At 51.4% G+C, this 12,092-nt stretch overlaps 1 protein-coding gene across 1 annotated transcript in view; it reads right to left on the bottom strand.

The window, feature by feature from the left end:
• The window catches only part of LOC106818943 (protein scribble homolog), a gene marked incomplete at its 3' end in the record, with an annotated part of 16,920 nt that extends 4,851 nt beyond the window's left edge, over positions 1–12,069 (bottom strand). The window contains exons 1-2 of the mRNA XM_014823610.1: positions 11,984–12,069; positions 11,040–11,150 (exon numbers count right to left, since the gene is read on the bottom strand). Of these exons, the coding sequence (XP_014679096.1) occupies positions 11,040–11,150; positions 11,984–12,022 (150 nt within the window). The remainder of the gene's footprint in view (positions 1–11,039; positions 11,151–11,983) is intronic.
• Positions 12,070–12,092: the final 23 nt, after the last annotated feature.

The following is a 12,092-nucleotide window of genomic DNA, read 5'->3' as shown; positions in this document are numbered from 1 at the left end:
TATCTCCTATTCTTAGTTTAGTTTGCGAGGCAGATCCACCTGGAACTATCGATGTAGACCAAGGGAAACCAGCATGTCCACATGTCCCAAGTCCCATTTGTAGTATATAGTAGTAATATGATATATACTAGTGACTCCTCCTTCCCCTCTCTCTCTCTTGCCTTTGCTCATCCTACGCCTCTGCTGGTATGTAAACGTCTATCTTTATACGTACATGAATGAGTCAGTGGAGCTAGGAACGGGGTTAGTGTTTAGCTTTCCAGCTAGATCAGCGCGTCGCATTCGACCAGATGGCGGTGAGGCCATTGGATGTATGGGAGCGGGGAGAATGGCAGAAGGAGTGGTTGGGTTGGACCGTCGAGAAGTGCGGGGGAGACGTGTGTGAAGTTGGGGACTCGTTAGGACGTAGTCTCTTAGTGTGCCGAACGGGTACATGTGCGCTCAGGAGTAGGGAGTTTTGGTGGGAGTAATATCAGAAGAGAGGAGATGTAAGGAGGCGGGAGATGGGATTCGGGGTGCTGAGAGGGGAGCCGAGGCTGAGCACACGCGCGTATATGCGCGTACCGAGTCGCGCGTTCTTATGTCTCTTGGTCGACGGGTGACGACACGTGTATGCAGTAATGTAAAGATTGTACATTTACCACACCAAGTTGGATCTGTTTCTACCCATTCCGGAACATCAGATCGCTCCATTCGCAACGATGTACATTTTGGTGCCGTCGACAGTCCAAAATCCGTGGGGTTTCCTTTGTGGACACAAGAAGTTGTGACCTCATATCGATACGGCCAGCAACGAACAGTAGGAAGGGATGGACGGAGAGCGGAGGAGCGAAGAAGGACGGATAAAGAGCTAGTTCCGAATGATGGATGGGAGAGAGTATAGCCGAAACACATATGATCGCCATCTCGGCGGCCAGCAACGAACGAGGAAGGCATGACGTGAGAGTGAGAGAGAGACGGAATAGAGCGGAGTTGTATATTGCGAGCCCTCGCGCCTGGTATGCTGAATACAATCTTGGTGCGTAGACAATATATATTTAGAATAAATGCTAGAAACGTATACAGTATGATAAACGTATAATAAATCCGAGGGTATTCCTGATATACAACCATCGCCAAGCAGTGCACCCATACAGTTATTTTTAGTCCTTGATACTGTTTTAGTCCAGAAAAGGTGCATGTTACTGTTATGTCGATCGGGGTACTATACTTGACGCGACGCGGAATGAAAAACTATGTAATCAGACGAGACCGCCGACCACAGTTACGACTTGTTCTCCACAAGTTACATGTGCATGTGTATTCATGTATTGTTTGTATAGTGCATGTAACTGATATGTATGTATCTGTATGCTATCGTGGTCGTTACTGCAGGTTGTTTGTGATGAACGCGGTAGTTTTCTTCATGATACTATGCTTCTAACCGCGTTGTTTTGGAGGCACTCGGGCCTGTGTGGAAGATTCTTTGTTGTTGAAACTTTGCTTTAGAGAATTTGTGAATCGTTTCTCTGAATTTGTAGCTAACCAGTGGACGCGTACGGTTTCCACGTATTGGTTAGACCGCTGGACACATTCTTCCAATCAGGGTTTAGATATAGGTCTAAGAACATTTCATCGCATCATGAAAATCACTTTTGCACTATTTGTATGCGTGTACATGTGTGACGATGGTGATTGGAAAGTGACAAAGGTTTTGTCGGCTCCCACGTCTATTGGAAAGCTTTTTAGTACCAAAAAGCATAAAACCTAATTTTAGACCTTAAAGCCGCAGTTTAAGAGCCCTTAAAACCGGTGTTAAGGTACTAACAACTAGGTTATGAAGGTCAAAAACCTAGTTTGTAAGCTCTGTAGAACCTAGTTTGAAGCTGTTACAAACCTAGTTTAAAGGCCCATAAAACCCCGGGGATGATGATACCTTACAACCAGGGTCTTTAAGGTACTTTAAAGACCAAGGTTTTAAGGAGGATGTCTAAACTAGAAGAATTGACGCCCTGACCTAAACTGAGGGTATTAAGGAACCTAAATCCTGTTTTATACCTTAAAGCGTAGTTTTAGACGCTTAAAGACCTGTTTTAAGATGCTTAAAACTAGGTCTTTAAGGGATCGTAAAACTAGAATTACGCCCGCGCGGTAAACTAGGTTGTTAAAGCAGGGCATTAATTCCCAAGTTAGACCTTAAAACCGGGTTTTAAGAGCCGTCTTGTCAAAAAAACAAAACCCCGGCGGTAGATTTGATAACGAAGCACTTAAAACTAGAGTAGGTACTATTACGCGGCTTTTCCCTAGCACCTAAAACCAGGTTGTTTAAGGTCTAAATACCTGAGTGATAATGGTTAAATGCTCTTAATACTAGTTTTAGGGCGTTAAAACTTGGTTTCTAGACCTTCTTAAAACCTGGTTTTAAGAGCGTTCAAAACCAGGGAGTACTTTAAGAGCTGATAAAACAGGTTTCTTTAGACCTTAACATGGTTTTACCACGAGCTTAAAACCAGGTTGGTAACAGCGACTTGAAACTAGGGTTTACGCTTATGCATGAAAGCATTTCTGTACCAAAAAAGCATAAAACCTGGTTTTAGAGCTCCTTAAAGAACCGGCGTTTTAAAGCAGCTGTAAAAGCGTAGCGCTTTTAAGAGCTATGAAAAGCCCGGTTTTTAAGAGTGACTATTTTTAAAACTAGGCGTTTATGAACGTACTGCATCGACCAGGCATTTAGCTCCTGATTGGCTGAGTGTGGCTAAGAGAATGACTGAGGTTTACTGCGGGACTGCCGATTGACACAGGTTTCAGCTGAGGCGGCGGAAACTAGAACGAAGTAAAAGCGAGGGAGAAGCTGGTGGAGAGAGAAGGAGGAGGGGGAGAAGCTGGTGGAGACGAAGGTAAGAAGGGCAGCAAAACGAGGAGAAGGGGGGACGAAGCGAGCTTGGTGGCAGCGGGAGGAGAGGAGGGGAAAGGAGAGAAGCTGCGTCTAAGAGAAGGAGGGGGAATGCAGGAGAAGGAGATCGAGAAGCTGGTGGGTAGCAGAGGAATAGCGGTAGGAGAAGGGGGTGGAGCGAGAGGAGGATGGGCGGAGAAGCTGGTTGGACGAACGAAGGAGGAAGGGGAAAGAAAGGGAGAGGAAGCTGGTGGAAGAAGAGGGAGGGAGAGAAGCTGGTGGGGCGGGAAAGAGAAGGGGAAAGAAGGAGAGAGAAGGTGCGGAGAAAGTGACGAGGGGGAAAAAAGAACGTGGGTGATAGCGAGAAAGAGGAACGGAGGAAGGAGTGAGGAAGGATGGGACAGAGAAGGGAGGGGGAGAAGCTGGGGTGAAGAAAGTGAGCAGAGAGAGAGGGTGAAGGTCAGAAGGATGGGAGAAGGAGGAGGCGACAAATGGTGGAGGAGGAAAGGGGAGAAGAAACTGGTGTGGAGGAAGGAACGCGAGAAGGGAAAACGGTGGTGGAGAGAAGGAGGAGAGGGAGAAGGGGGAGGAGGGGGAGAAATAGAAGCTGGTGGAGGAAGGAAGGGGGAGAAGATGGTGGAGAAGGGAGGAGGGGGAGACGCTGGTGGAGGAAGGAGAGGGAGAAGCTGGTGGAGGAAGGGAGGAAAGGGGGAGAAGAAAGGAGAGCTGGTGTGAAGAAGTGCAGGGGAGAGAAAGCTGTGAGAAAGAGGAAGAGGGAAGAAGGGAAGAAGCTGGATGGAGGAGAAGGAGGGAGGAGGGCAGGAGAAGATGCTTGGCCTGCCGCGAGAAGCAGACGGGAGGGGGGAGGAACGGGAGAAGAGGAGTGGCGGAGAAGCAGATGAGGGGCGAGAAAGGCTGTGCGGAGAAGGAGGAAGGGGCAGAAAGGAGAACGCTGCGTGAAGAAGGAGGAGGGGAGAAGCTGGTGGAGAAAGAGGAAGGGAAGAAGCGAGAAGAGGTGGCGGGAGAAGGAGGAGGGGGAGAAGCTGGGGAGATGCAAGGAGGAGGGAGAAGGAGACGAGGCGGTGGCGGAGGGGGGGGACAGAAGCGGGTGGAGGGGGCACAGAGGAAGGGCAGCGAAGGGGAAGGCGAGAAGAGGGCGGGGAGAAGCTGGTGCGAGAGAGAGGAGGGGAGCAAGCTGGTGGGAGAAGGCAGGAGGGGAGAAGGGGAGAGCTTCGGGTGGGCGAGAAGGAGGAGGGAGAGAATGCTGGTGGAGAGAAGGAAGGAAGGGCGAGAGAACAGGAGAAGGTGGCGGAGAAGGAGAGGGGGAGAAGCTGGTGGAGAGAACGGAGGCAGTAGCGGGAGAAGGGAGAAGGAGGAGACAGAGAGGGAGAGAAGCTGGTGGAGAAGGAGGAGGGAAAGAGAAGCTGGTGGAGAAGGACGGAGGCGGAAAAAGGAGAAGCTGTGGAGAGGAGGAGGGGGGAGAGAAGCGAGAAGGTGTTGGAGGAGAAGGGAGAAACTGGTTGGAGGAGGAAGGGAGAAGGGAAAAGGTTGAGGAAGGATCGAGAGGGAGAAGCTGGGTGAGAGGAAGGAGGAGGGGGGAAATGAGGAAGCTGGTGGGGAGAGGAGGGGAGGGGGGAGAAGCTGGATGCGAGAAGGCAGGAGGGGAGAGCGCTGTGGAGAAGGAGGAGGGGAGAGAGCTGGTGGAAGAAGGAGGAGCGGGAGGAGAAGGACAAGCTTGAAGGTAAGAAGAAAGGAATGAGGGGAGAAGCTGGTGGGAGAAGAGGAAGGGAAGAAGGAGAAGGTGAGGAGGAAGGAGACAGGGAGAAGCTGGGTGGCAGAAGGAGGGAAGGGGAGAAGGGAGAAGGTGCGAGAGAGGATGAGGGGGGAGAACGCTGGTGAAGGAAGGAGGAAGGCGGAGAAAGGAGAAGCGAGGTGAAAGAAGGGAGGAGGGAAAGCTGGTGGAGAAAGAGAAGGGAAGAAGGAGAACGGTGGCGGAGAAAGCGAGGAGGGGAGAAGCTGGCTGAGTGGAGAAGAGAAGGGGAGAAGGAGGGGCGAGAAGGGGAGCTGGGGTGGAGAGAGGAAGAGGAGGGGAGAACGGAAGAAAGTGTGGTCGTCGAGCCAAAGGAGGGGGAGAAGGAGATCGAGAAAGGCTGGTGGAGAGAGGGGTGAGACGCTGAGGGAGAAGGAGGAGGGGAGACGCTGGTGCGAGGAAGGAAAGAGGAGGGGGAAGCTGGTGGGAGAAGGAGGAGGGGGAGGAGAAAGGAGAAGCTGGTTGAAGAAGGATGAGGGGGAGAAGCTGTGGAGAAAGAGGAGAGGGAAGAAGGAGAAGGTGATGGAGAAGGAGGGGCGGGAGAAGCTGGTGGAGAAGAGGAAGGTGGAGGAAGGGAGAGAAGGGTGGCGGGGAGGAAGGCATGAGGGGGGAGAAGTGGTGGAGAAGGAGGAAGACCGCGCCAGAAGAAAGGAGAAGCTGGGTGAAAGAGACGAGGACGGGGCGAGAAGCGTGCGTGGAGAAGAGGAAACGGAAGAAGGGGAAGGTCGGCGGAAGTAAGGGAGGGGAGAAGCTGGTGGAGGTAGGAAGGGGAGAAGGGAGAAGGGACGGAGAAGGAGGGAGGCGGGGAGAAGGAGAAGGCGAGAAGGAGAGAACGGAGAAGGAGGAGGGGCCGGGAGAGCGGGCGAGAAGGGAATGGGAGGGGAGAAGTGGTGGAGAGGGACGGAGGGGGAAGAATGGGAGAAGCTGGTGGAGAAGGGGAGGGAGAGGGAAGCTGGGAGGAAGGAGGAAGGGAGAAGCGGACGAAGGGGTTGGGCGGAGAAGGAGGCGGGAGAACTGGTTGGAGAAGGGAGCCGTAGGGGAGAAGGGAGAGCAAGCGAGGAGGGGGTGAAGCTAGGTGTGGAGAAAGGGAGGAGGGGAGAAGCTGAGTGCAGAAGGATGGAGGGGGAGAGAGGGAGAAGCTGGGTGGAGGAAGGGAGGAGCGGGGGAGAGAGAGGGAGAAGGTGGTGGAGGACGGGAAGGGGCGAGAAACTGGGGGAGGAGGAAGGGGCGAGAAGGGAAAAGCGTGGTGGGAGAAGGAGGAGATTGGGAGAAGCTGGTGGAGAAGGAGGACGGGGGGAGAAATGAGAAGCTGGTCGGAGAACGGAGGAGGGGAGAGCTGGTGGAGAAGGAGGTCGGGAGGACGCTCGCTGAAAGGAGGAGGGGAGAAGCTGGGGAGAATGGAGGCCAAGGGGAGAAAGGCAGCGAGAAGCTGCGGTAGAAGAGATGAGTGGAGAGAAGCTGGTGGAGAAGGAGGAGGGGAGAAGGGAGAGGTGGTGTGGAGGAGAGAAGGGGGAGAAGCTGGTGGAGAAGGAGGAAGGGGGAGAAGGGAGAAGGGGCGGAGAAGATGAGGGGGGAGAAGCTGGGTTGCGAGAAGGAGGAACGGGAGAAAGGAGAGTGGTGAGAAGGAGGAGGGAGAGTGGTGGGAGAAAGAGGAGGGGAGAGAAAGGGAGAGAGGTGGCCGAGAAGGAGGGGGGAGAGGCTGGTGCGAGAAGCGAGGGTAGGGGAGAAGGAGAAGTAAGGAGGAGGGGGAGAATGCTGGTGGGAGAACGAGAGGAGGGGAGAAGTGGTGCAGAAGAGGAGGGGGAGGAAGGCAGCTGTGACGAGAAGGAGGAGGGGGGGAGAAGAGAAGGTGGCTGGAGGAGGAAGGGCGGAGAAAACGTGGTTGGAAGGACACGGAAGGCGGAGAAGGGAAAAGGTGGTGGAGAAGGCGAGGCGAGGGAGAAGCTGGTGGAGAAGCGGAGAGGGGGAGAAATGGGAGAAGCTGGTGGAGAAGGAGGGAGGGGGAGAGAGCTGGTGGAGAAGGACGGGGGGAGACGCTGGTGGTGAGAAGGAGCGAGGGGAAGAAGCTGCGATGAGAGAAGAGGTTAAGGGGAGAACAGGAGAACGCTGGTGAAGAAGGATGAGGGTGAGAAGCTGTGAGAAAAGAGGAAGGGAAGAAGGAGAACGCGCTGGATGGAGAAGAGGAAGGCGAGAAGCTGCGTGGAGAAGGAGGAAGGGGAGAAGGGAGACGGTGGCGGCGGAGCAAGGATGAGGGCGGGAGAAGCTGGTGGAGAAAGCGGGAAGGGGGGGAGAAAGGACGAAGCTGGTGTGAAGAAGGAGGAGGCGCAGAGCTGGTGGAAAAAGAGGAGGGAAGAAGGCGGAGGGAGGTGGCGGAGAAGGAGGAGGGGAGAAGACTCGGTGAGAAAGGAGCGAAGGGGATGAAAGGGAGAAGGTGAGCGGAGAAGGAGGGGGAGAAGCTGGTGGAGAAGGAGAAGGGGAGAGGCGGGGAGGAGGAAGGAGGAGGGGCGAGAAGCTGGTGGGAAGGAGGACGGGGGAGAAGGCTGTGGAGAAGCGAGGAAGGGGAAGAAGGGAGAAGCTGACGTGAGAGAAGGAGGAGGAGCAGAAGCTGGTGGGAAGGAGGAAGGGGAGAAGCGGAGGCGTGCGGAGAAGGAGGGGGAAGAGCTGGTGGAGAAGGAGGGATAGGGGGAGACAGAGGAGAACGGAGGAGAACGGAGGCAGGAGAAGCTGGTGGGAAGGAGGCAGGGGAGAAGCTGGTGGAGAGGAGGAGGGGGAGAAGGGACGAAGCTGGGTGTGAGAAGGGGGAGGGGGCGAGAAGGGAGAGGGCTGGTGGAGAAGGAGGAGGGGGAGAAGAGAGAAGGAGAGGGGGAGAGCGGTGGTGAGAGAGCGAGGAGGGGAAGGGAGAAGCTGTGGGAAGGAGGAGGGGAGAGCTCCGGGGAGAAGGAGAAGGCAGAGAAAAGCGAGAATCTGGTGGCAAAGCGAGGAGGGCGAGAAGCGGGGTGGAGAGGAGAGCAGGCGGAAGAAGCTGGTGGAGAAGGAGGAGGGGGAGAAGGAAAACGCTGGGTGGAGAAGGAGGAGGGGCGAGAGCTGCGGGAGAAGAGGAAGGGGAGAGGGAGAAGAAGGAGGGGGAGAAGCCTGGTGGAGAAGGAGAGGGGGAGAAGCTGGTGGAGAAGAGGAAGGGGAGAAGGGAGGAGAGGGGAGAAGCTGTGGCAGAAGGGAGGGAGGGGGAGAAGGAGAAGCTGGTGGAGAGAAGGAGGAGGCGGGAGAAGCTGTGGGAAGGAGGAGGGCAGAGAAGGAGAAGCTGCGTGGAGAAGGAGGGGGGGAGAACTGGTGGAGAATGAGGAAGGGGAGAAGGGAGAAGCATGGTGGAGGAGAAAGGGCGGAGGAGTGGCGCACCAGCTGTCTCCCCCTCCTCCTTCTCCACAACTTATATCCCTCCTCCTCCACCACTTTCTCCCTTCTCCCCTCTGCATCTCCAGCCAGCTTCTCCATCTCCTCCTTCTCCACAACTTTCTCCTTTCTCCCCTTCCTCATTCTGCCACCAGCTTCTCCCCAGTCATCCTTCCCACCAGCTTCTCCTTCTCCACTCCTCCTTCTCACCAGCTTCTCCCCTCCTTCCTTCTCACCAGCTTCTCCTTGCTTCCCGTTCCTGCTTCTCCACCCACCTTCTCGCCTTCCTCCTTGTCACCAGCTCTCTCCACTCCTCCTTCTCACCAGACTTTCCCTTTCTCCCTCCTCCTCCACCAGCTCCCTCTCCCACTCTTCTCCGCCGTCCTCCTGCTCTCCACAGCTCTCTCCCCTCGCTCCTTCTCCACCAGGCATTCTCCCCTCCTTGTTCGTTCTTCTGCGCCAGAACTGTATTGCAGGTCCGCACGGGAAACTAGCATAACGCAATAGCATATCAGGAGCTGAAATGCGCTCGGCAAGCCGTAAAACTAGATTTTAAGCTCTTAAAAGCCACGGGTTTAAGGTCCTTAAAACCAGGTTTGAAGCTCTTAAAAACCCCGGTTTTAAGTCTAATTAAAAGACTAGGCTTTTAAGGCTTAAATCCGGTTTTAAGCTCTTTAAAACCCGCGGTTTTAAGGCTCTAAACACCCAAGTTTTACGCTCTAAAATAGGTATAACGAGCTTAATCCGGGCTTTTTACGACCTTCAAAACTATTTAGACCTTTAAAAACCTAGTTTATAGACCTTCAAAACCTAGTTTGTAGACCTTAAAACCGGGCGATTTTTGAGATTAGTTTGTTAATCGAGAGGTTGTTTGATTTTAAAGAGCTTAAAACTTAGGTTTTTTTTTACGGCTTTTGGGGTAAAAGCTTTCCATTGCGAGCTTAAAACCCTAGTGTAAGGCTCTTTAAAACCTAGTTTTAGCCAGTACAAACCGGGTATTAGACCTTAAACCAGGTTTTAAGGTTCTTAAACCTTGTTTTAGGTCTAAACTAAGGTTTAAGAGTCGTAAAACCCGGATTAGGTCTTAATAGACTAGCTTTTAGGGCGTGGACGTAATTCTAGTTTTTAGCCTTAAACATGGTTAGTCTAATACCCGCCGTTTTATGGCTTGAAAACTAGGTTTTAAGAGCTTAAAACTAGGTTTTAGACCTTAAACTAGGTTTAGGACCTTAAACCGGTTTTAAGCTCGTTAAAACCCGGTTTTAAGGTCTAAACTATGGTTTTATGCTTGATTTGGTACAAAAATGTTTCCATACACGTCGGTGCTGTTGTATTAAGCGCCCTGTGTGCCTTGGGCTGTGTGCCCTGCGGATTATGAGGATATTTTTGCCATAATCAGGCTTCTGATAAAAGAAGCACATGGCTTGAAACGTGGTTCGGGGTGAAGCGTGTTGGGACACGATTTCGCACTGTACGTTAGCAGCATAAAACAAACGCAAGAGTGATATTAATTGCCAGCGTATCAGAATGTTCACTGTCAAATGTGTTGGGTTCTGACTTATATTTGGTCGAACTTTATCGTACTTGTTTTCTACGCTTCCTATGTGCTTCTCTGATTGTATTTTGATTATTGTTATGTGTATTGATTGTGGTGTGGTTTAATCGGACAGAAAGACGTTTCTCATGTTGGACGTTGAGTAGGGGAGGATTATCAGGTAGTATTTTTTTTGAATTGGTTAGGTTTCAGGTTCTAAGTATTGAGCAGCCGAGGACGCCTGAAGCGATTGACTACCTTAGTTCATCGTTTTGGGGCAAAGGGGAGATGATGTAAACGTCTAGTTTTATACGTTACCATGAATTATGTCAGATGGAGCTAGACGGGTAGTTGTTTTAAGCCATTAATTCCAGCTAGACAGCTTCGCTCGACCAGCATGGGCGGTGCGATTGATGTATTGGGAGAATGGCAGGACGTGGTTGGGTTGGACCCGTTTCGAGAGTCCGGTGTGAGTGTTGTGGGGTAGGATCGTAGTCTCTGCGAACGCGGTACATGTGCGCTCAGGGATGTAGGGAGTTTTGGGGGGATATATAGAGAGAGAGATGTAAGAGGGGGGAGATTTGGATTCGGGTGCTGGGGAGCGAGCCTGGAGCACACCGCGCGTATGAGCGGTGGTGCGCGTTCTTTGTCCTTTGCTGCGAGGTGACGACCACAGGTATGAGATTAAAGATTGTACAGTTTTAACCACACAAAGTGGGATCTGTTCTACTTCATTCCGCTCGAATCAACGCTGGGTCATTCCAACGTTACAGTATCACTCACTTGACCTTCTCACACTTCTCTCTCTCTTTTTCTCACCTCCCACTCATCCCTTCCTCACTCTCTTCTCTTCTCACTCTACGTTGCTTTCTCCTGCTTACAATCAAACCCTCTCCAAGAAAGCAGGAACAAATATAGTTTGTCACACAGATTGATACAGATCATCAAGTAAGACTAAGTGCAGGTGAGAGACACACCTTGGATATAAAAATTCCTGGCTCTTTGAGAAATAGATACAGGCAAGTACAGGTGTGCACACGTATAGGGTTCATAGTAGTAAACACATCAGTTGATAAGGACTTATAAGACCCTTTCTGAGGCCCAAAATAAGACTTTTTACGCGTTTCTGATAGATCACGGACTATCTAAAGCCTAACACTTAATAATATTTATTACACAATTGCACAGACCAATTTAATTATTTCCGATATTATACTATACAACAATAATATAAAAAAATATGCGACGATTAAGTACTTTTCTAAGATTTCACCAGAAAAATAAGTACGAATAGGGACCTTATTTGTTAGCCCTTATTTTATTTTTGGCAAAATAAGTACTTATAAGACTTTGGAAGGCCCGCTACGAACCCTGACGTAATTACAGGTAGATACAGGTAATTAGAGGTGATATAAGTACAGGTGATATACAGCTACCTTGGATATGAAGATGCCGGGCTCTTCGAGGCCGAACGGATGGCTGCTGTGATCAACTCCCCCGACGATACTGAAGCCCAGCGGTCCGCCTGCCTTCTGTAGAATGATCTCCTGCAGCATCCACAACGATAAGGGCCTTTGTATATGTGACATACCACACGTATATATATGCGAAGGCTTTGTTATTATTATTATTTATTTTTATTTTTTTTTGTTACTCATTAGAGGCTTAACCTCACAAGTCCGGGGAATCCGATCACCCGTAGTGGTCGCGAATCCACCGTTTGAATCGCAAACGTTCTCGCCGTTCGTTCGTTTGGTTTCAATATAGGTAGCTTGTTTTATGTCAAAGGTATACCATTCCACTTGATAACGTGTACCGTACAACTTTAGTACTCGATCCAGGGTGTAGGTAGCCCGTTTCATGGAGCAACCAGAATCTGGTAGGGCTGGACCTAGTTGTAGCCTTATCGTACACGAACAACCTCAGTGGTTCTTTTACGTCCCCATTGGCCTTAGTATTACTGGAGACGGGACCGCCATTTTACGTGATCATCCGAGCCACGGGAGATTGGCAGTCTCCAATATTGAGAGCCAGGTTTTCACACCTTGAGAAAATTCTCTGCCCCGGCCAGGGTTTGTTATTATTACTGTATATAGTATATAGTATACATGTGTTTCAGGAGAAAAATTCCTCTCTTTTTTCACGGGAGCTCTTTTTCAAAAGTCTGTGGGAAAAATAGCTCTCGTCAAAAATAATTTTACGGGAGCTACTTTGAGCTTCACGGGAGCGATTTCAGAGGTTTGAAGAGCTCCCGTGTATTTTTTACCCTGATGTGGATGTATATGTAAATGTGTGTGTATAGTAATAATAATGACTACTGTGACACTGACCGAACCGAACGTTGGAGGGGCGGCGAGGACGACCTTGACCTTGACCTTACCTCGACCTTGTAGTAGTCCTGAGGGTCGAGGTGATTCATGAGCGACGATCGCGACGCCACCGGCGCGGAACGCGGCGCCCCCACGCCCGCCCGCGCGACCGGGTACGCC

The sequence above is a fragment of the Priapulus caudatus genome, unplaced genomic scaffold (assembly GCF_000485595.1).
Source record: "Priapulus caudatus unplaced genomic scaffold, Priapulus_caudatus-5.0.1 Scaffold2678, whole genome shotgun sequence".
Taxonomy (NCBI): Eukaryota; Metazoa; Priapulida; class Priapulimorpha; order Priapulimorphida; family Priapulidae; genus Priapulus; species Priapulus caudatus.
The sequence above is the reverse complement of the archived record's forward strand: the minus strand, read 5'-3'. Positions and strand labels throughout refer to the sequence as shown.